General features: G+C 44.2%; 1 protein-coding gene across 8 annotated transcripts in view; it reads right to left on the reverse strand.

Moving 5' to 3' along the window:
- The window catches only part of PTPRC (protein tyrosine phosphatase receptor type C), an 80,332-nt gene extending 68,658 nt beyond the window's left edge, over positions 1-11,674 (reverse strand). For 5 of the 8 annotated variants that reach the window (XM_083506722.1, XM_083506720.1, XM_083506719.1 and 2 more), the window contains exons 1-2: positions 11,537-11,674; positions 11,332-11,450 (exon numbers count right to left, since the gene is read on the reverse strand). In XM_083506722.1, the coding sequence (XP_083362848.1) occupies positions 11,332-11,395 (64 nt within the window). In that variant the 5' untranslated portion in view covers positions 11,396-11,450; positions 11,537-11,674. The remainder of the gene's footprint in view (positions 1-11,331; positions 11,451-11,536) is intronic. The other 3 variants (XM_083506724.1, XM_083506723.1, XM_083506721.1) reach the window with 1 other exon arrangement.
- Between the last annotated feature and the right edge of the window lie 9,756 nt (positions 11,675-21,430).

The raw sequence follows: 21,430 nt of genomic DNA on the forward strand, positions 1-21,430 counted from the left end.
CCTGTTTTGCTGTATGTGTGGCCCTCAGATTATGCCTGATGTCTGTTTTACTCAGCATCCTGAACAATGAAGTTTCTCTCCCACTATTTCCTGTGGGACAAATGGCCTCGGCTTCTCCCTGACATAGCTCTTGTTCTCTGTTTCTCTTTTTCCCTTATTCTCTCTTGTTCTCTCTCTCTCTCTCTCTCTCTCTCTCTCTCTCTCTCTCTCTCACACACACACACACACACACACACACACACACACACACTTTACAGAAACTAGGTATGGTATATAAATATGATTGCACCAAGCTCTAAAGCTGCTTCAATAGTTCTCAAGCATGCAAGCCATGAAACACAGCAAAGGGGAAGGAAATTATGCTTGACTTCCGTTTCTTCACACCCACTGCTCTTGCATTCCCCTTACCAAGGTAACCACCAATGTGGCTCGAAGGACTCTTCATTCTTTTACTGTAAACGTTCAAAAGTTCAGAGCCTGCTTTTTGGCTTTCCGTTGGCATCTGAGTGGCCATTGTGAGAACTGGCTGGTAGACTAGATTGGTTCTTGGACCCACCCAGCAGGCTCATAAATAAAGGTAAAGGGACCCCTGACCATTAGGTCCAGTCGTGGCCAACTCTGGGGTTGCGGCACTCATCTCGCTTTATTGGCCGAGGGAGCAGGCGTACAGCTTCCGGGTCATGTGGCCAGCATGACTAAGCCGCTTCTGGCAAACCAGAGCAGCGCACGGAAACGCCGTTTACCTTCCTGCCGGAGCGGTACCTATTTATCTACTTGCACATCGACGTGTTTTCGAACTGCTAGGTTGGCAGGAGCAGGGACCGAGCAACGGGAGCTCACCCCGTCATGGGGATTCGAACCGCCGACCTTCTGATCGGCAAGTCCTAGGCTCTGTGGTTTAACCTAGCAGGCTCATACCATACCATATTCTTATTTGAGGCCATGCCCTACTCACCCCCTTGCCAGCCCCCTCCAACTTCCCCCTATTAACCCTCAAGTGTTTCCCCTTCCCACCCTGTGTGACAGCTAAGCTGGCTTTTCACCTACCCAACCCCATTTCCGAAGCCTCTTCTCTCGCCTATTCTACAGCCATGTTTTCGCTTTCAAGCCCGTGCCTTCAACTCACCTTCCACACAAACCACCCTCATGGAAAGCTACATGTTCCTCCTCTCACAGATTGCAACTGCTAAGTAACCTTTTCACCTTCTGTCCAGTTGTCAAGCCACCATCTCCTCCTGTTCTTCAGATCCTTCAACCCCCATCCCAGTGCCTCCTGCTCCCTCCTTTTCCACAACCCCTTTTGCACTCACATTTTCACCTTTGCTCCTTCCCTCCCCCTCTGCCTGCTTTCAGCTGTCCCTTGTGCACAGACCACCTGGTTTCCATGCCTTTTCACTTCTCCTATTCTTCAGCCCCCTTTGCATACACACACACACACACACACACACACACACACACACACACACACACACAACCCATGCTGATGTATGCAACATCATTTAAGATGAATAGACTCTTGAGAGAAAGCATGGCAGTTGACTTGTTGAGTTAGAGAAGGTGGAGTTCAGTTAATGGACATTGTGCACGTATGCGTGCTTGGTTAAGAAAACATCTCTTCTAAATTACTACACTGAATCTAGAACTTCAGGTTGAAGACAAAACATGGTAACAGGAATTAAATACATTCTGAGAAGGCACTATGGACTATTTGAGGGCTCTTATCTCTCACCCATGAGGCAGCTGAAGAATGAAAGGAAAAAGTTTAAAACAGTCATTTCAGTGTGCCCCCTTTCTTGCTGCACTCAAACAAGAACAGAAGTGTGAATAAAGCGAGAAGAGAGTAATACTGAGACAAAAAAATGTGGATTTAAACACCTTAAAGGTTTGAGATAAGCAGGGGTGGATAGACACCCAGGAACTGTTTTTTAAAAAACAAAAGCACAAAAACTCAAACCAGTTTTAACAAGGAGAAAAGCAGGTATGGGTACAATGGGACTGGCAAACGATCAGTGTGTATCTGGTGTATGTGTGTGAGTGCGAGTGTGTGTACATTAGGTATACAGAGGTATCTCACCTCCTCAATTAACTCCCTTTCCTCCATCTACACAGTGCACAGAGCTCTATGGCTGCTTCAATAGTTCTCAAGTATGCAGGCTTTTCCCAATTGCCCTCTCACTGTATTTGGCAATTCTTCTTATGTCAGCCCCTGCTCATTCTCTGCTCCAGCCTCTGACATTGTTTCAAAGCACCATTTTTAAAATAGTAATTCATTTATAGTAGTAATTATTATTATAAATGTTTTCACCCGCTCTGTTGAACCCACCCAAGAAAGCAAAATAGAAGGAAAGAACACAGGGCAGAATAAGTTCAGAGAGTGAGCAACTAATCTTGATTGCATTTGATTCACTTTAATTTCCAAAAAGAATTGTGGATTGACAATAAATCTCTGGCACGACCCGAAATATATTTGATAAGGCCCAGGGATTGACAATAAATCTCTGGCACGACCCGAAATATATTTGATAAGGCCCAGGGAGATGTAGAATTTGTTTTACTTTCATTCAAGGATTCTGGAGGTATTATCCACATTTATGCATGGGTTTGGGGTGCTCTGGTACCCTGAAGTCCAGCCCAGAATGACCTCCACCAGCTTATACTATATTCTTCTTCAATCTTCTTGGTGAATTAGTGAGTGCTGTTTGGCTCCACGAAAAAAGGAAACTTTTTTCTCCCCACATAAGGGAATGTGGCACATTATTTACATAACGGAAAAAAATGGTCTGACCATGTTGTAAATTCCTCCCCTTCTGGGGACTTTACAGTGGTGCCTCGCAAGACGAAATTAATCCGTTCTGCGAGTCTCTTCGTCTTGCGGTTTTTTCGTCTTGCGAAGCACGGCTATTAGCGGCTTAGCGGCTATTAGCGGCTATTAACAGCTTAGTGGCTATTAACGGCTTAGCGGCTTTAAGAAAAAGGAAGCAAACTCGCAAGAACTCGCAAGACGTTTCGTCTTGCGAAGCAAGCCCATAGGGAAATTCGTCTTGCGGAACAACTCAAAAAACGGAAAACTCTTTCGTCTTGTGCGTTTTTCGTCTTGTGAGGCATTCGTCTTGCGAGGTACCACTGTAATCTTAACAGCTATAAAATCCCAGAGGTGGATGGGATTGGTTGATGCATTAAAAAAGAAAGAGAGAGGGGTTCACAAGTCTTAGCAGAACATACAAAAAGCCCTTCTGGATCAATCCAAGGACAGATCTGGTCTAGCATCCTTTTCCCACAATGCCAAGAAGATGCTTCTGAGAAGCCAGCAACCAGGACCTCAGTGCAGAACTTCTTTCCCTACTTCTGATTCTTAGCAGCAGATTCTTAGACAGAGGCCTGCTGCTTTGGACAGTGGAAGAAGAATGTGGTTATCATGACCATAGCCATTAAAAGCCTTATTGTCCATGAATTTGTCCAATCCTTGCTTAAAGCTAAAGTTGGTGGTCAGTGCTACATCTTGGACTCCACAGTGTGAAGAACAGGCACAGCCTCGCTGGTGCACCTCAGCCATAACAGCACTCTATCTGTGCAGCACCCACAAGATTCTGCAACTGTGTAGCATTTTCTTTCTTTTTTTTAAGGGGTTAACGGGTCTCAGAAAATAAGCCTCTTTGTGTAATATGCTGACAATACTGCTTTCAAATGACATTATCTCTGACCGTTATGTCTGCAAATCACTTGTACCTGACCAACCCTTCAGTTAGGGTTGCGACAAGACATCTGCTGAACAAAACAATTTGGTGATCCACTCAACGAAAGGTTATCTACTTAACTAAATAAATAGGATGCAGAACATCCTTCTTTATATACTTAACGTGTCTAAATGTTAAAGAAATGAACAGCGCAAAAACAATGTATAATTTCTGGGGGCGGGGTGGGGCAGGGAAGGGACAGGAACAATTTTACTTTCATATATGGGACTGGACAAATTGGGAGGTTCGGGAAGGAATCCAGACTACACACAGGATGACGAAGTATGGATTTGCTCATCACTAATTGTGCATAGTTAAGCAGCTACTAAAACTGGTGGATGGGCATGGAGGATGGTGAATGATCTAGCATTGTAGCTTGATGCCTGCCTCTCTTCCCCAAACTTTCTGTTCATTTCCCCCTCACAGCTCTTCCCACCACACACACACACACACACACACACACACACCTCCATAGTCCTAACTCTTTCATCTATTCAAGGCACATCTTCTCAAATCTCACCTTCTGAATGCAGCTTCTAGAGCTGGGAACATGCTGGGTCCACCTTGCCACTTTTGGGAGAGGGTTACAATGCTAGACCACACAGTGGCCAGGAAGCCTTCATTCTCCCCTCTCAAGAGAGAGAGAGAGAGAGAGAAGGAAGGAGGAGAGTACAGAAACAAGAGAACGCCACCAATTCACACTTAGGTTCCTACTGAGGATTGCAGCCTACATCAGGGAGATTCCTTAAGGGATCACTAAAGTGTTTGCGAAGGTAGGCATGCTTTTGGTGTTACTTTCCATCTCTGGAAACAGTTGTGTCAGGCCTTTTTCTAAAAATAAAACCAATTTTCCACAGCACCTTTGTATATTTTCCTTGTGGTTTTGTCAGGAAGAGAAAGTGAGGTAGCTGTGTTTGCCTTCTCCACTTCCGCCATATTTGTTGGGTTTGGAACACAGCGTGGAGAGAGAGAAATGCAATTGGACAAGGTGAAATGACTCAGTGAAGGGCACAATACTTCTTTATCTCCCTTCCCCTCCCCTACATCACCTCTGCTTTGTGTGCTGTGTAGATGGAGGAAAGGAGTTAATTGAGGAAGTGAGATACCTCTGTAGGCCTCACTCGCGCACATACACAGATACACACTGATCATTTGCCAGTCCCATTGTGCTAAACCTGAAGCATATCAAAGTGTTTGAAGTGAGGTGCTGGCTGATATATCTATATGTATACCAAATCCTCAACGTGTCCCTATTTTCCAGGAACAGTCCCAGATTTACAGAAGCCATCCCAGGTTCTGATTTGATCCCGGAATGTCCTTTAATCCCTTAGGGTGTCCTTATTTTCATCGGAGAAATGTTAGAGGGGATGGAGTCACGCGATCCCCCGAGCCAAGGAGATAAGTTAGTTATACAACCTTTAGAAGACATCTGAAGGCAGCCCTGTATCGGGCCTTTTTTTAAGGTTTAAGGTTTTATAATGTTTTTATATATGTTGGAAGCTGCCCACTGTGCCTGGGGCAACCCAGTCAGATGAGTGAGGTATAAGCAACAAAATTATTATTATTATTATGGAATAGGAGGTCCCTGTGTTCATCGGCGAAATGCTGGAGAGTATGATATACATGGTGAGGTGTGTGCAAATGTCCTCTTGATATAGGTAAAGGTAAAGGGACCCCTGACCATTAGGTCCAGTTGTGGCCGACTCTGGGGTTGCGGCGCTCATCTCGCTTTATTGGCCGAGGGAGCCAGCATTCAGCTTCCGGGTCATGTGGCCAGCATGACTAAGCCACTTCTGGCGAACCAGAGCAGCGCACGGAAATACCGTTTACCTTCCCGCTGGAGCGGTACCTATTTATCTACTTGCACCTTGACGTGCTTTTGAACTGCTAGGTTGGCAGGAGCAAGGACTGAGCAACAGGAGCTCACCCTGTCGCGGGGATTCGAACCGCCAACCTTATGATCGGCAAGTCCTAGGCTCTGTGGTTTAACCCACAGCACCACCCACATCCCTTACTATTGATATACTCCACCCTAATTTGTTGGCAGAGTTGTTTGCAGCACCATTTCACCAAAGCTATCCAAGGAGAGGAGAAATTCTCTAACAGCTTATTCCCCCCCCCCTTTCTTCTTCCATTGCTGCTGCTTCAATTGGCAACAGCAGCAACATTTTGGGCGGCCTTGTCTACCATTGGGCATTTTTTCCAAGGCCCCTGATCTCATGTTGCTCTGAGGCTTGTTGAGGGGTGGTGAGATGGGAAATGGCAGCTGCCACAAAACAAATGGTGGAGAATACCTAGATAAAACTGGCAGATAGAAGAGTAGAAGTACCTCTCTTTTTTCTATTTCTGTTTTTTCTTATTTAGCTTTTGATATTTTTAAATTAATGTTCAATAATATTACTTGTAAGTATGATACGAATGGCATGATATGAAGGTACAGAGAGAAGACTGATAGAAGAGATCTGTGTGAGAGAGAAAATAGAGTGGTATTTCTCAGGGTATGAGGCTGAGAAAGATGGGAGCTGTCCCAGGTGGGAGCTGGGAAGGTGGGGATCTCTGTTTGTGAATTGAAGATTAAGATAGGAGGTTGATAGAATATAAAAATGTGTGTTTGTGTAGGTGTGTTTGTTTTTTCTTTCCCCGCCCCCCCTTTTTATTATTTTGCTCTCTTTAGATATTACCTTCGTTTGGGTTGTTATTGTATTATATGTTGGAAACCTTTAAGTTTAAAAAGAGAATACCTAAAGAAAATACTGCAAAACCGACTTCTTTTTTCTAGTGGGGGAAGTGGGGGGAGGGAGATAAATCTCAGAATTTTTCTCAGGGCAGAGTAGGGGCTGGGTTGAGCTCAACACTAATATATGATTTAGCTGAGTAATTTAGCCTGCAGTCCTAACCCCACTTCTCTGGATGAGCTTCTACAGAATTCAGTAGGGCAATCCTCTGAGTAGACCTAGTTAGGATTGAGCTGGGAATAAGCCCTTGTGAGCGCTGTGGTGTTTACTTCTGAGTAAACACGCATAGGGTTCTGCTGTGCCTATAATTTCACACAAAAGCCTCTTTTACATGAAGCTGTCTGACTGCCTGGGAAGAGGTACGAAGGGCATTATTTTTAGAGAATAAAACACACACACAGTCCCTGAAAAAAAGGCAGGTTGACCTGCTTAAGAACAAGCACACTAGGTAAAAATATTCCCTTCAAAAAAGGACTGGTAACAAAGGGGGAAAGTTACCTTCTTATCTGCTTCACAGTTGTGAAATAATGTAATGCTCTTTCAGCGCCGCAACGTTTCCTAAATCTTGGTAACTCTTAGGATTTCTATAGCAACAATTAGTTAGGATAGCACATGCCCCAGGCATCTACCTCATGCAGGCAAAGGAGATGAAAATCTGTCTTTTGAAGAAAACTATTGTCGCACACTCTCCCTTCCAGCCCCCTTCTATGCCTTCTCTGTTAGACATTGCATAAAGTAACAAAAGAGGTGAGTTGCCGAGACAGAACCTAGCCTACTCTTTCTAAAGAAAGGAGAACAGCAGTCAACTGTAGGAAGTCAGTTATAAAAATGAAGAACAGCCACACAAAAAATCACAAGAAAAGAATCCTGTTCTTTAGCAGCTTGGTGTGTTTTTTATCATATGCAAGAGTTACCTACCATTTGCCTCTATTTATTGCTCTTTTAATTTTAAAAAAGGGAGGAAATGTATGTGCATAAATCGAAGTGAGCACCCTAACTGAGAATGGACATCCTAAGTCTGAACTTCCACTTTGCATAAATGCTCAGAAGAATAAATACCGAGTATGAAAACGGTGACAAACCATTTCCCACCCTCCTCTCACATTTGGTCTCTATGTTATTGGGGATTTCAAACAAACAAAAAAATGAGGACCTTTGTTTTAAATGGATGCTGGTTCAGAGACCGCTGTAAGATTTGACGGAGACGCAACATTTTAAAATCCGGAAAATCTAAAACATACTGCGAGTGACAGCTTCGGAAAGATAAAGCATTCTTTCTTTGTTGATAAAGGGAAAGCTGTTGCTCTGTATAGTCATGAGCACGAATGGCAGAACCTCTTCTGTATGTTTTTAATATGCATATGAAGCAAGAAAACACTAAATTCTACTGCGTTTGGCAGTAGCTGCTGGACAGAACTGGGCAAAGTCTTTTCTCCATAATGTTAACTTTGGGGGCAGAGGGTAGACACGGACTTACATACCGGGGAGAATCAATAAGCAGAAATGCCTTGCTTAACCCTTCCTCTGCCTTGTAAACTGCCTTTCCCCCCACAGCTAAGCTTCAAAACTGGAAGTGAACCACACTGGGGTGGGTGGGTGGCTAGGGGAAACCAGATTCAGGAAAACCAGCAGATTGTTTGTATTCTGTGCCCACTCACTGTCACTTCCCTACAAGTTGCCTTCTTGAGTTTCATTATATTAGCAAAATGCAGAATCAGGCCCATGTGTACTAATTTCCACCATTGTAATCTCAGACTTAGATCTTATAGAATTAGTTTCTGGGCCCAATTCAAACTGCTGGTTTTGACCTATAAAGCCTTAGGTGGCTCAGGACCGCGATAACTCAAGGATTGCCTCTTCCCATATGAAGCAAACCAGACCCTGTGATCATCATCTGAGGCCCTTCTTCATGTGCCTCCTCAGAGAGGGGTCCAGAGGGTGGCAACATGAGAACGGGCCTTTTCTGCAGTGGCTCCCCATTTGCAGAATGCTCTCCCAGGGAGGTTCAGCTGGCACCTTCATTATACAACTTTAGGCACCAGGCAAAAATGCTCCTCTTCAACCAGGCCTTGGGCTGATTAATATTCTATGTCTTTTTAATTGGTTTTTTTTTGGGGGGGGTTGCTATTGGTTTGCTTTGTTTTTGCTCGTTTTTATTATGCAGTTCGTTTTGTATTTTTATGCTGCAAACCGTCCTGAGGTCTTCGGATGAAGAGCAGTATACAAATTTAATAAATAATAATAATATTAATACATCTCTACTACTTCCCTGCCATATATTTTGTGGTAAGCTGTGAAGGTATTTCCTAAATATCGATATATTTCGCCCCAGCAGAAATATCACAGTCCCTTCAGGTTAGCGGGGTGGGGAGGTGGCCTACTAGATGTTGAGAGATTCTGAGGTCCCGTGCCAAGGGCCTTCTGGTGGTTCCCTCACTGCAAGAAGTGAGGATACGGGGAACTAGGCAGAGGGCCTTCTTGGTGGTGGCACCAGCCCCGTGGAATGCCCTCCCAGCAGATGTCAAGGAAATAAGCAACTATCTGACTTTTAGAAGGCATCTGAAGGCAGCCCTGTTTAGGGAAGTTTTTAATGTTTTATTCTGTTTTTAATCTGTTGTGAGCCGCCCAGAGTGGCTGGGGAAACCCAGCCGGATGAGTGGGGTATAAATAACAAATGATGATGATGATGTCCCAGCCAACAAGGCCAGTGATGCAGGGATGATGGAAATTGTAGTCCAGCAACATCTGGACAACCCTGAGTGGAAGAGAAAGCAATTTTGTCTCCCTTCCTGGCGATTGGCTCACCAACTATGGAGGCTTAAAGAATCACAACTCCATTGGGATTTCTGAAAGCGAAGAATAGTTTCGACACCGCCAACTATTGCAAGGCCCCTGTTGTCAAGCCTAAACTATGCACTCAGCAACAACCCAGGTCTGGAAAACTGGCCTACCATTTTTCTGCTGCAAAGCAGAGCACCGTTTCCAGGGGAGACACTTAATACGTACTCCCCCCCCCCCGTTGCTTTCTCTTGCAAGTCCATCCATCAGGTAAGCATCTCCGCAGCGAATGTTCCCCAGTGCATGTTTATTTACTTCTTCTGAATCACCCTGGGGTATTTTTGCATGGAAGACCTTAAACATCCATTAATAACGTGGGCGAAAGAGACTGTTACTTGAACCTTGCATATCATGTGCCCCCCCCAACAGCTTTGCAGCAAAGTAGCAGTGCCCTGGGTTCCAGGTCTGCGTTTACAAATAATTTGGTGCAGTGGAAAGGGAATAGGTAGCAAGTAATGTCGAGAGAGGTAGGGTGCGTGGAGGACCCCCACCATACAGTGGTACCTCAGGTTAAGAACTTAATTCATTCTAGAGGTCCATTCTTAACCTGAAACTTCTTAACCTGGGGTATCACTTTAGCTAATGGGGCCTCCCGCTGCCGCTGCGTGGCCGCCACACGATTTCTGTTCTCACCCTGAAGCAAAGTTCTTAACCCGAGGTACTATTTCTGGGTTAGCGGAATCTGTAACCTGAAGTGTCTGTAACCTGAAGCGTCTGTAACCCGAGGTACCACTGTTCTGAGCTAGATGGATGAGTGGTTTAGCCCCACTCAGCAGAATAAGCAGGAGTCATCCTCCCGCCGCCACCGGCACACACATAAATGCAGAATGATTTCATTACCACCATTTGAAGCACACTGTCATCTAAAAAGGGGGGACATTAAAACAATTAAATCCAGAGACTGAAATTACCTAACTGGACCACTGGCTCTGGGAATCTGTAATTATATCCAATATCACACACCTACAATCTGATAGTATCAGTTAAACACATTAAAAAAGAAACTTCGATGCAGTAGAGCTTGAAATTTGAGGAACTGAATACAGGATCTGAGATCAGGGAGTGGCTCAGAAGTTAATGGAGAAGTCCATTTTAAAGGGGAGGAGAGACAAACCCAGATGTAATAGCATTGCTTTAGAAAGTCTGAGAAAATGAAAAGAAGGTGTTTCCTTATGTAACGTTAAAACGCAATCCTGTTGAGTGGTATGTATTATTTGAAAGAAGTGACTTAGTGCTGCAATCCTAAGCATTCTTTATAAAGTTGTCCCAGTTCTAAACATTTTCAGATTAGAGTGGTAAATGCATCTATTTATTTTTTTAGATAAAAAACTATATATTGAGGCTGCACCTGGGTGCAAATCTTATTGAGCTCAGTGGGACTTCTGAAATGTGAAGCATTTCAGAATTTGCATCATGGGGAATCCTTGCTCGCCACGTTCAAAAGGAGCGTTGCCTTGATTCATTGTGAATATTTTCACAACGCAGACAACCCAAACTCCAAATGAAGAGGGACACTCGATATTCCTACTTGGTTGACAACCCAAGATTCAGGATGGAGGGGACTCTGGCAATGAAAAACCAAACAGCGTGTTTGAGATTACCATTGAGCAGGTTATCTTAAAGCAGTCATTTTCAAATAGCTAACTCCTAACAAACTATTTCTGTGTCGAATTGTTAACCCAAGTAACTGCAGAGGATTCTGTGGCCGTACTACAGGAGCTCTCAATAAGTGCTGGACAGACCTGAAGGTCTTGTCTCAATTACTCCATCTCAACTGAGTGTGGGCCAGAAACTTCTTCCTACCCAGTGGTAATGATGACTACGTCACCATTCAGATAAATGCTGTAACTGATATTCTTAAGATTCTGACACACCTCAATCATCATAGGCACTCAGGCATATGAGATACACAGACCTAAGACGTTAGACCCAACCCTTAGATCTTGTCAAGATGCGTTTAGGATAGTTCTTTTAAATAAGTTTCCACGATAAGCAAAGTGAACAAACAAGCAGCGGCCACCTACCTGAGTCCTGTCCATCCACAACGAGGGCCAAGCCAAACGCCAAGAGTTTAAGCCACAAAAACATGGTTACATCCAGGGCTCATGTGTAGCCTCACAAAACAGCATGTGTGTGTCAGTCTCTGGAAAGCAAAATAATGGTTATCGCCCTGTGCAAAATGACTTGCCAAGGTCCAAATCAAATGTAGAATAGGCTATGCGCACGTACATTGCAATGCGTCCTTATCATTCAGGGAGCAGCTTCCTCTGACACCCGGAGACTAAGCACACACACACACTTCACAGCAAAGTGATGTCACAGACAATTTTTACTGACTTCTCTAAAACCACTCTTCTCTCTCTTTCTCTCTTGACTTCAGTTTCCAGGAAGTCAGAGGTTTTTCTGAAGCTGTTGCACTTGTTGTGACTTCCTGGTCGAAAAGCAGATGCCGCCAGAATTTCTGAGGAACTGAGACGGGTTTCTCTGTCAAATGCTGAAAGAGTTAAAATGCTCGTGGCTGTGGAGAAAGTCCCACCCCTACAACGATGCCGGGTAATGTTAAGAAAATTGCATGCCAGCATGCTTACCTGACGAGGCCACCACCGTTGATCACAGCTAGTATCTCAAGTGTTCGCTGCTTTAAAACAGACCTGGAGAAGTCCCAGATGATGCAAAATGTTCTCCTTCTCCAAAACTGGCTTCACTTAAGGTTTGATCCATTGAAGTGTGAGTGCCACACCTGCACACAGAGGGATGGCCATTACAGTGTACTTCCTCCACCATGGAGGCCACTATGGAGATCGGAAGGTCCATGTGTATCTGCCATATCATGATACAACCTTCCCTCTGCCTAGGTACAAGTGTCTTATAGTACAATCTTATATATGCATTTTGGCTGGTAGGCATGGAACTGTAGCCTTAAGCTTGGAACATGTGTACCCAGCCTGAATGGGGAAGGCTGAATGGGGGTACAGAGAAGGCAAATATAGACCTCTCATCACCATAATGACCCATTGACCCAGCCTGCATGTAACACTAAGCCAAACTATGGCTAAAGGTTAAAAGGTAATGGAGCCCTGGATGGTTAAGTCCAGTCAAAGGTGACTATGGGGTCACGGCGCTCACCTCGCTTTCAGGATGAGGGAGCTGTTGTTTGTCCTCAGACAGTTTTCCGGGTCATCTGGCCAACATGACTAAACCACTTCTGGTGCAACAGGACACCATGACGGAAATTAGAGTGCATGGAAACACCATTTACCTTCCTGTCGCAGTGGTACCTATTTATCTACTTGCACTGGTGTGCTTTTGTACTGCTAGGTTGGCAGGAGCTGGGACAGAGCAACGGGAGCTCACGCTGTCATGGGGATTCAAACAGCCGACCTTCTGATTGGCAAGCCCAAGACGCTCAGTGGTTTAGACCACAGCGCCACCCACATCTAAACATGAATGAGCAAGTGTAACCAGAGCTACCCAGAGTGAAGCCAGCCCTAACCCTAAGAAAAAAATATTGACTAGTTTCTGGGTTTTTTTGGAGTGAGACAAACAGTGAGTCTGGGTGCATGTATGTAATGCTAACCCAAAACGTGGCTGAGCTCTGAGAAGTTTGGCAGCAACAGACTGGTGAGGAATGAAGCAACTGATTTTCACACTTGCTTGCCCAAACCCTTGCTCATCCATGCTTAGCCACAGTTTGGTTTAGTGTTGTGAGGAAACCTAGCCACTAGGCCATCGAAATGTGGTGAAGGAATTTGAGGTTTATTGCTTGTAAGCCACCTTGGGATTCATTTGAATGAAAAGCATTAAACCAATCAAGTGTTTTGCCAAGAAGAAAATGCAGACATATGGTATTGTAAATGAGGTATAATCCAAACAGGAGGGTTTTTTGTGTGTGAAGCATCCTAGGAACATATGTAAATAAATTGATAGATTTCTTTCAGATAGGCAAAGGAAGGTGCCATTTGATTCAGAAAATTCTATAGAATCAGAATTTCAGTGGTGGTACCCTCTGTGGTAAAGGTAAAGGGACCCCTGACCATTAGGTCCAGTCTTGGCCGACTCTGAGGTTGCGGCGCTCATCTCACTTTACTGGCCGAGGGAGCCGGCGTACAGCTTCTGGGTCATGTGGCCAGCATGACTAAGCTTCTGGCAAACCAGAGCAGCACACGGAAACACCGTTTACCTTCCCGCTGGAGTGGTACCTATTGATCTACTTGCACTTTGATGTGCTTTCAAACTGCTAGGTTGGCAGGAGCAGGGACTGAGCAATGGGAGCTCACCCCGTCGTGGGGATTCGAACCACTGACCTTCTGATCGGCAAGTCCTAGGCTCTGTGGTTTAACCCACAGCGCCACCTGCGTCCCTACCCTCTGTGGTAGATATCACCAAATCAAACGGCACTTTTCTCGCCTTTCTTCCAGACACCTACCCACATCATGAGATTCTTACCGTGTTTAGCACACCCACAGCATTGAGTTGAGTCACAACCAAGGTTGCAAATCGAGGACAGTATATGCTTTGCAATCCTCATTCGGACAGCAAGTGCTAACTGTAGTTTGCAGGTTCAGAAGCAATTGCAAACTGTGGTTTGTGGATGGGATCCAACTAAGTTGTTGTTTGAATGACACAAGGTTCACTTCCACGATGGGACTGCCCTCTCTCCTTCCCCTGTCCCCCATCCCCTAAATCTCATTCCCAGTACACATAGCCCACTTGGAGCTACACTGAATTCCACCCCATGTTTTGGCCTTTGGAGCAATCCTTAACACCCATTTGGGGGTTGTGGGACCTGTAGAGGGAGTAGAACATCTTCCTGCTGACTTGAAATGGTGGTGCTTAGCTAGGGAAGAGCTACAGTTGTACCTCAGGTTACATACACTTCAGGTTATAGGCGCTTCAGGTTACAGACTCCGCTAACCCAGAAATAGTGCTTCAGGTTAAGAACTTTGCTTCAGGATGAGAACAGAAATCGTGCTCCGGCAGCGCAGCAGCAGCAGGAGGCCCCATTAGCTAAAGTGGTGTTCAGGTTAAGAACAGTTTCAGGTTAAGAATGGACCTCCGGAACAAATTAAGTACTTAACCCGAGGTACCACTGTATATGAAAAGTTATCACTCACACTTGACAGAGTTGGCTCACCCACAGTTAGTTATGCATCCCTCGTTAGTGTTCCCTACTGAGGATCTGTTGTGTTAAATTAAATAAAGATGGCCCAGTTCATCCAGCCTTGTGTCTTGCTTTCACATTTCCCTGTGTGGTTGTGACAGACACTTCCAGACTCCGCTTTTTGTTTCCTTCTCAACAATTCCTATGAATTTTTACGAGTTTATTCAGCCAACAAATTGTCCACACTGGCATGTTATTGTGTACGCATAGCAGCTTTATGAGTTTAGAGCATGTTGTTGATTTTCTAATCTGAAATTTTCCTTTCCTTTTTTTTGCACTCAAAGCATCTTCTTGTAAAAGTCACAGAAAGTAACTCAGGAAGGATGGAAACGAAACTTCAAACTCTCTGGAGTTCATCCTAAACCGATCACATTCTCCTGAACAAACCCTAAAGTTCTGTAAACCAAATATATGGAAGTACCTTCCAAGCATCATTCGAGAGGGCAAGGCTGCATTTCTATCCACACTTAAAGGTAAAGGTAAAGGGACCCCTGACCGTCAGGTTCAGTCGTGACTGACTCTGGGGTTGCGGCGCTCATCTCGCTTTACTGGCCGAGGGAGCCGGCGTGCAGCTTCCGGGTCATGTGGCCAGCATGACTAAGCCGCTTCTGGCAAACCAGAGCAGCACACAGAAACGCCGTTTACCTTCCCGCTGGAGCGGTACCTATTTATCTACTTGCACTTTGACGTGCTTTCGATCTATCCACACTTACTGGGCAGTAAATCCCAATGAACTGTATTCGTCAGTAGAAATGTATAGGATCACACAATTAAATTATGGAATAGTGGGAAACTTCCCCAGTCTCCCTCCTTCCTTCCTCATCTCCAGTTGTCAGGTGCATCAGGAAAAAGTAGATTGCTCCTTGATGCTGTGAACTATTCTGTTATTGACACATCTCCTGTATTTCTTGGGTGGATGTGTATGAACAAGCTCACTACAAAGATTACAAGCTTCCACATCCACACATTTCTTTAGCCAGCAATTGAAACTTGAAGATTAGTATATGTCCATGCTGATTTGTTCCACCCAGAATGCACTTTGTGGCTGCCTGGAAAGAAACCATACATATATTTATATTTATATTTATATTTATATTTATATTTATATTTATATTTATATTTATATTTATATTTATATTTATATTTATATTTATATTTATATTTATATTTATATTTATATTTATATTTATATTTATATTTATATTTTTTTATTTTAAATTTATTTATTTGGTTTTTCAGATTAAAGATTTACAGTCACAACATACAACATAAAAACAAGATTCCAATGAATCTCCTGGACTTCCCTCCTCCCCTTTGTGGGTCCTATTGTTAATCATTTCCTCCTGCATCTTTTATGATCATCCAAATCTTTTACCTCTCCATTGTGTCCAAAATTCACCCTTAAGCTACAAGTGATATTCCAATCCTACTAATGATTTTAACTGTTTACAATGGTCTGTAAGATAAGTTATAAATTTTCCCCGTTCCTTGTTAAAATTTCGGTCTTCCTGATTTCTGATTCTTCCAGTCATTTTAGCCATTTTGGCATAATCCAGGCATAGGCAAACTCGGCCCTCCAGATGTTTTGGGACTACAACTCCCATCATCCCTAGCTAACAGGACCAGTGGTCAGGGATGATGGGAGTTGCAGTCCCAAAACATCTGGAGGGCTGAGTTTGCCTATGCTTGGCATAATCCATCAACTTGATCTGCCATTCTTCTCTGGTAGGGACTTTTCCTTCTTTCCATCTCTGGGCCAATAACATCCACGCAGCTGTGGTCACATACATAAATAGTCTTTTCTGCTCCCTTAGGATTTCGACACCTGGAATTCCTTAAAGGAAGCCTTCAGGTTTTTTAAGAAAGGCTATTTTAAACATTTTTTCCAACTCATTATATATCATTTCCCAAAATTCTTTTACTACCTTACATTTCCAACACATATGATAAAAGGTGTCTTCTTTTTTCCTTACATTTCCAGCACATTTATTTATATTTAGCTCTGAGCAATGATTCACCCCAAACCCGGTGATCCTTGGCTCCTACCAGATCAGTTTGAAAGCTGCTCCACTGCCACCTTCCAACCACCAGTCTGCTGCCATGTTGGCTCAAATAATCCATCAAATGTAAGTCAGGTTGCTATCATGCCAAAGGGGGAAGGGGCATAGCTCAGCAGTAACGCACCTGTATTGGGTTCAGTCCCATGTATCTCGAACTAGGCTAGGAATGCCAGTCAGTGTGAAAAATACTGAACTAGGTGTACCATTGGTCTGACCTGGGGCTAATCTGCACTGGTTAGTTACTGTATTTTTCCGTGTATAAGACGAGCTTTTTTGACCCAAAAATGAGGTTCAAAATTTAGGCTCATCTTATACATGGCTAGTGCTGAGGGGGGACGCACGAATGGTTTTTTGGCACGAGCCTGAGACTGTAAGCGGTGATTGGCTGCTTGATTGGGGGGGGGGCGATGCCAAAAATTGCTCACCCGCTGGAACGCAGCACACAACCGCTCTCATCACAGCTGCCTGATCGTCGCCATTAGCCCTCCTCCTTGCCGCTGCGGCAGCCAATAGACAGCTGCCCTTGTTGCACCAAGTGGGAGTGTAATTGGTGGCTGCTAGTGGCGATTGGGGAGCTGGTAGGTGGTTTCCATTCGCCAGCAGCCACCAATCACACTTCCGCTTGCTGCGACAAGTGCAGCTGTCTATTGGCTGCTGCAGCAGCAAACAGGAGGGCCAATGGTGGCGATCAGTGGTTGTGTGCTGCGTTCTGGCAGGTGAGCGATTTTCAGCATTCCCCCCCAAATAATCCTCCCCAAAAGCTCCACCCCCCTTATTTTCTAAATTTTGGGGCGTCTTATAGATGGAAAAATATGGTATAATATCAAAAATATGTTATGAAAATGTGACACCAGAGGCCGCTGTAGAGCAGTGATCCACCATCAATGGGAAATTACATTGAGAGCTATATTACGTTTGGGGTTTTCTTAAAGCATTTTTCCAGTTCAGTGTAGATCCAGCCTTCGTGTGAGGCAGATTCCTATGTTCCACCCTGAATCCTCTTTCTAAGACACATCGAGAGAAGACAGCTGCAGATTTTATGGAAGATGGGGAAATATCTTAGAAGAGAAGGCAAGGAGAGGAGAAGGGCAGGCCAATACGGGTCTGGAAACCAAGCCTTATGAGGAATGGTTGAAGGAGCTGGGTATGTTGAGCATGGAAAAGAGGAGACTGAGAAGAGATACGATAGCCATCTTCAAATATCTCAAGGGCTGTCACATGGAAGATGGAGCAAGCTTGTTTTCTCCTGCTCCAGAGGCTAGGATCCAAAACAATGGTTTCAATTTCCGAGAAAGGAGATTCCGACTAAACATCAGGAAAAAACTTTCTGGCAGTAAGAGCTGTTTGACAGTGGAGTGGACTTCCTCAGGGGGTTGTGGACTCTCCTTTCTTGGAGGTTTTTAAGTAGAGGTGAGATGGCCATGGGACTCCTGAGGGTCCCAGGACTGCAAGAAGATCAATCCTATCCATTCTCAAGGAAATCAGCCCTGAGTGCTCACTGGAAGGACAGATCCTGAAGCTGAGGCTCCAATACTTTGGCCACCTCATGAGAAGAGAAGACTCTCTGGAAAAGACCCTGATGTTGGGAAAGATGGAGGGCACAAGGAGAAGGGGACGACAGAGAACGAGATGGTTGGACAGTGTTCTCGAAGCTACCAGCATGAGTTTGACCAAACTGCGGGAGGCAGTGGAAGACAGGAGTGCCTGGCGTGCTCTGGTCCATGGGGTCATGAAGAGTCGGACACGACTAAACGACTAAACAACAACAAGAACAGCAAACAGATGGCCATCTGTCAGGGATGGTTTAGCTGAGATTCCTGCATTGCAGGGGACTAGATGACCCTTGTGGTCCCTTCCAACAATTCTGTAAGGAACTCTTGCCTGGAAAGATATTCTTTGACATGCAGCGCTCATGCCTCCTTGTCAACAACCCTCAAAGATTCTTTCTTTCCTTACTGCCCACACTTGTTCAAGGGCATAGCTGACAAGCAAGGGTAGGCAGGGTATGCCGTGCCCCAGATGCCATTTCCTTTCTGCAGAAATCCTTCCCGTAATAAAATTACAGCCACCGAGCTTCCATTTCCCTTTGAATTTCACTTGGGGGGAAGGAACGGATCTCTGATGCGTTTGGCAAAAGGAACGGCTGCCTTGAACAGTGAGGAAGCGGAAGATGCCAAGTTCGTGCACTCTTTGCTGTCAAGTTAGATAGATTTTGGCTCCTAATGGTTGCCAAGGGAACCCTTTTATACATATGAAAATGCACTGGAAATTTGTGTGTCGCCTCGCTAATAATGCCTCCCACACAAAACTTAAGAGGGCTAAGACAACAGAGGTCATCGCAGGTGAGATTTTAAGAGACAAAGAAATTCTACACCACGAAGGAGTGGGGGAGATAAGGCTTTCGATTGACTAAATCCATCCCAAAGAAAGAGGCATGAGTGCAATGGAAAGTAAACATCAAAAACAGAGGGGGGGAAGGCACACAGAAATGAGAAACAATTCAAGGAACTAATGAGAGGGGAGCTGAAAAGAAGTGGTATTGCACACCAGTTCCAGATTTTGGGGGGCTCCTAGCAAGCTACCCTTAGCGAGCTTTCCTCCTCTCCTGCTGTCTACTTCCCTGTCCTCCCACTCTGCGCAAGGGATGGCAGCGAAATTCAGTTCAGTTTGCACTTAAAGGCAATCCTGCCTTCTATGCACTTTTCAAAACAGTACACAAATTTGCAACCAAGCGTGTGTACCCTAAAAATGCATGTATTAGGGAAAGATGTACACAAAAGGATCCATTACTGAAAAAAATATTTTAAAATGCATTATATTAGAGAAAGCTGCTTTGGAAAAACATATATATTAGGCCAAAGTGCGCATAAACAATGTGTGTTTTGGAATAAATTTGCACTACGACGGAAAAGAAGAGTGTGGCGGTGGGCCCTCTGTAGGAGTGTGGGGCTCAGCAGGTGCCTTAAAGTCCTTACTTCTTTCTTTTTTCCATTTTATATGCTTTATTGAAATTAAAGAAAAGTATGATGCGGGTGGTGCTGTGGTCTAAACCACAGAGCCTAGGGCTTGCTGATCAGAAGGTCGGCACTTCAAATCCCCGCGACGGGGTGAGCTCCCGTTGCTCAGTCCCAGCTCCTGCCAACCCAGCAGTTCGAAAGCACGTCAAAGTGCAAGTAGATAAATAGGTACCGCTTCAGCGGGAAGGTAAATGGTGTTTCTGTGCATTGCTCTGGTTCACCAGAAATGGCTTAGTCATGCTGGCCACATGACCCGGAAGCTGAACGTCGGCTCCCTCGGCCAATAAAGCGAGATGAGCGCTGCAACCCCAGAGTCAGCCACGACTGGACCTAACAGTTAGGGGTCCCTTTACCTTTTTATAACAAATAATTGTATGAAAAATCCAAGTGAAAATACAAAAGAATATTGATATGTGCTCATTCATATCACCATACATTCTTGTTAAAATTCCTATGACTTCCCGCCACCCCACCATATATTTACCGTTTTACTTATTTGATACACTATTAATCTCTATCTCTTTTTATTAATATTCGTCACTGTTATATTCTCTTATTTCTGTTCATTGTAACACAGAAGTCATTCGAATGCTGCCACTGACGTCACATTACTGCAATAATCCTCTAGGTATTTTCTGTACATGTCCCATTTTCGAATAAAGGTCTGCTCGGTATTACAGCTTTTCTGTCATTTTTGCCATTTCAGCATACACTAACAACTTACTTTGCCACTCCAACTTTGTTGGGATATTCTCTCCCTTCCAATTCATTGCAATCAATATTCTTGCTGCTACTGTCGCATACAAGAATATTTCTTTTGCATTTTTTTGTTATGTCTGGGCCCAGAATCCCAAGGAGGAAAGCCTCCGTTTTTTTTTAGAAATGATACTTTGGTCGTTTTTTAAAGTTCATCATAAATGACATTCCAGAATTCCTTAATTTTCTTGCAGGTCCACCACATGTGTAACATGGAGCCTTCCACTTCCCCAGACCTCCAATATTTACTTGAAACATTTTTGTACATTTTAGATAATTTTAGTGGTGTCAGGTACCATCAAAATTGTATCTTCATAAAGATTTCTTTTAGGGTGTAACGTGATAAATTTCATATGAAATGAAATGAAAAATACAGCGCTTAACTTCTGACCCTGGCTCTGTTTGTATCCTTGGGCAAAGATTGGAAGGGATGCTGTAAAGGGTTGTGATAGGAATTTTTAGGTCTTAGATATATGTAAATGTTCATAAATGTACTAACCAAGCACGTACATAGATCAGCACAGGAAGACCAACCTGGAACCATTTTGATTCCTAAACTGAGCAAATGTTTTCTCTGCAAGGTCAAAGTGGGAAACCTCCCCATTGTCTCTTTCCTCACAAATCCTGTCTTAAGGGCACATTTAAGATATGAATAGGGTGTGAGCCTGTGACCTGGCCCAGGAACTAAGTAGTTATCATTACAAAATACTGGCCAGGCTCCCCAGGCAATCCAATCAAGTAACCTGCCAGATGGAGATAAACAATGACAGGAGAAAAACAACATTCAAATTTCTGTTTTAAGACCGCCTTTTCTGTGATGTAGGTATTATGTATCTGAGGTGTGGTCTTAGGTTACACCCCTTCTGTGATGTATGTATGATATTTCTGGGGGTGGTCTTGATCTACAGGGTGGCAATTTCAAAAGTCTTTATAAGGCCTTGCACAGCATTTTTTCTGGGTTCTTCCTCTCTCCTGCGGGTGAGGGGAGCACCCTGTTGCAACAGATCAATAAAGATCAAGCTTACTAGCTGCTTTGCTTCTCAATATTCTCTGGTTGGCCTCTGTTATTCTCTCCTACCAATATGTACAGGACTCTATATGGGCTCTTGGATACCCCATAAGGGAAAAG

This window comes from Podarcis liolepis, assembly GCF_965112155.1.
Source record: "Podarcis liolepis genome assembly, chromosome: 6".
Classification (NCBI taxonomy): domain Eukaryota; kingdom Metazoa; phylum Chordata; class Lepidosauria; order Squamata; family Lacertidae; genus Podarcis; species Podarcis liolepis.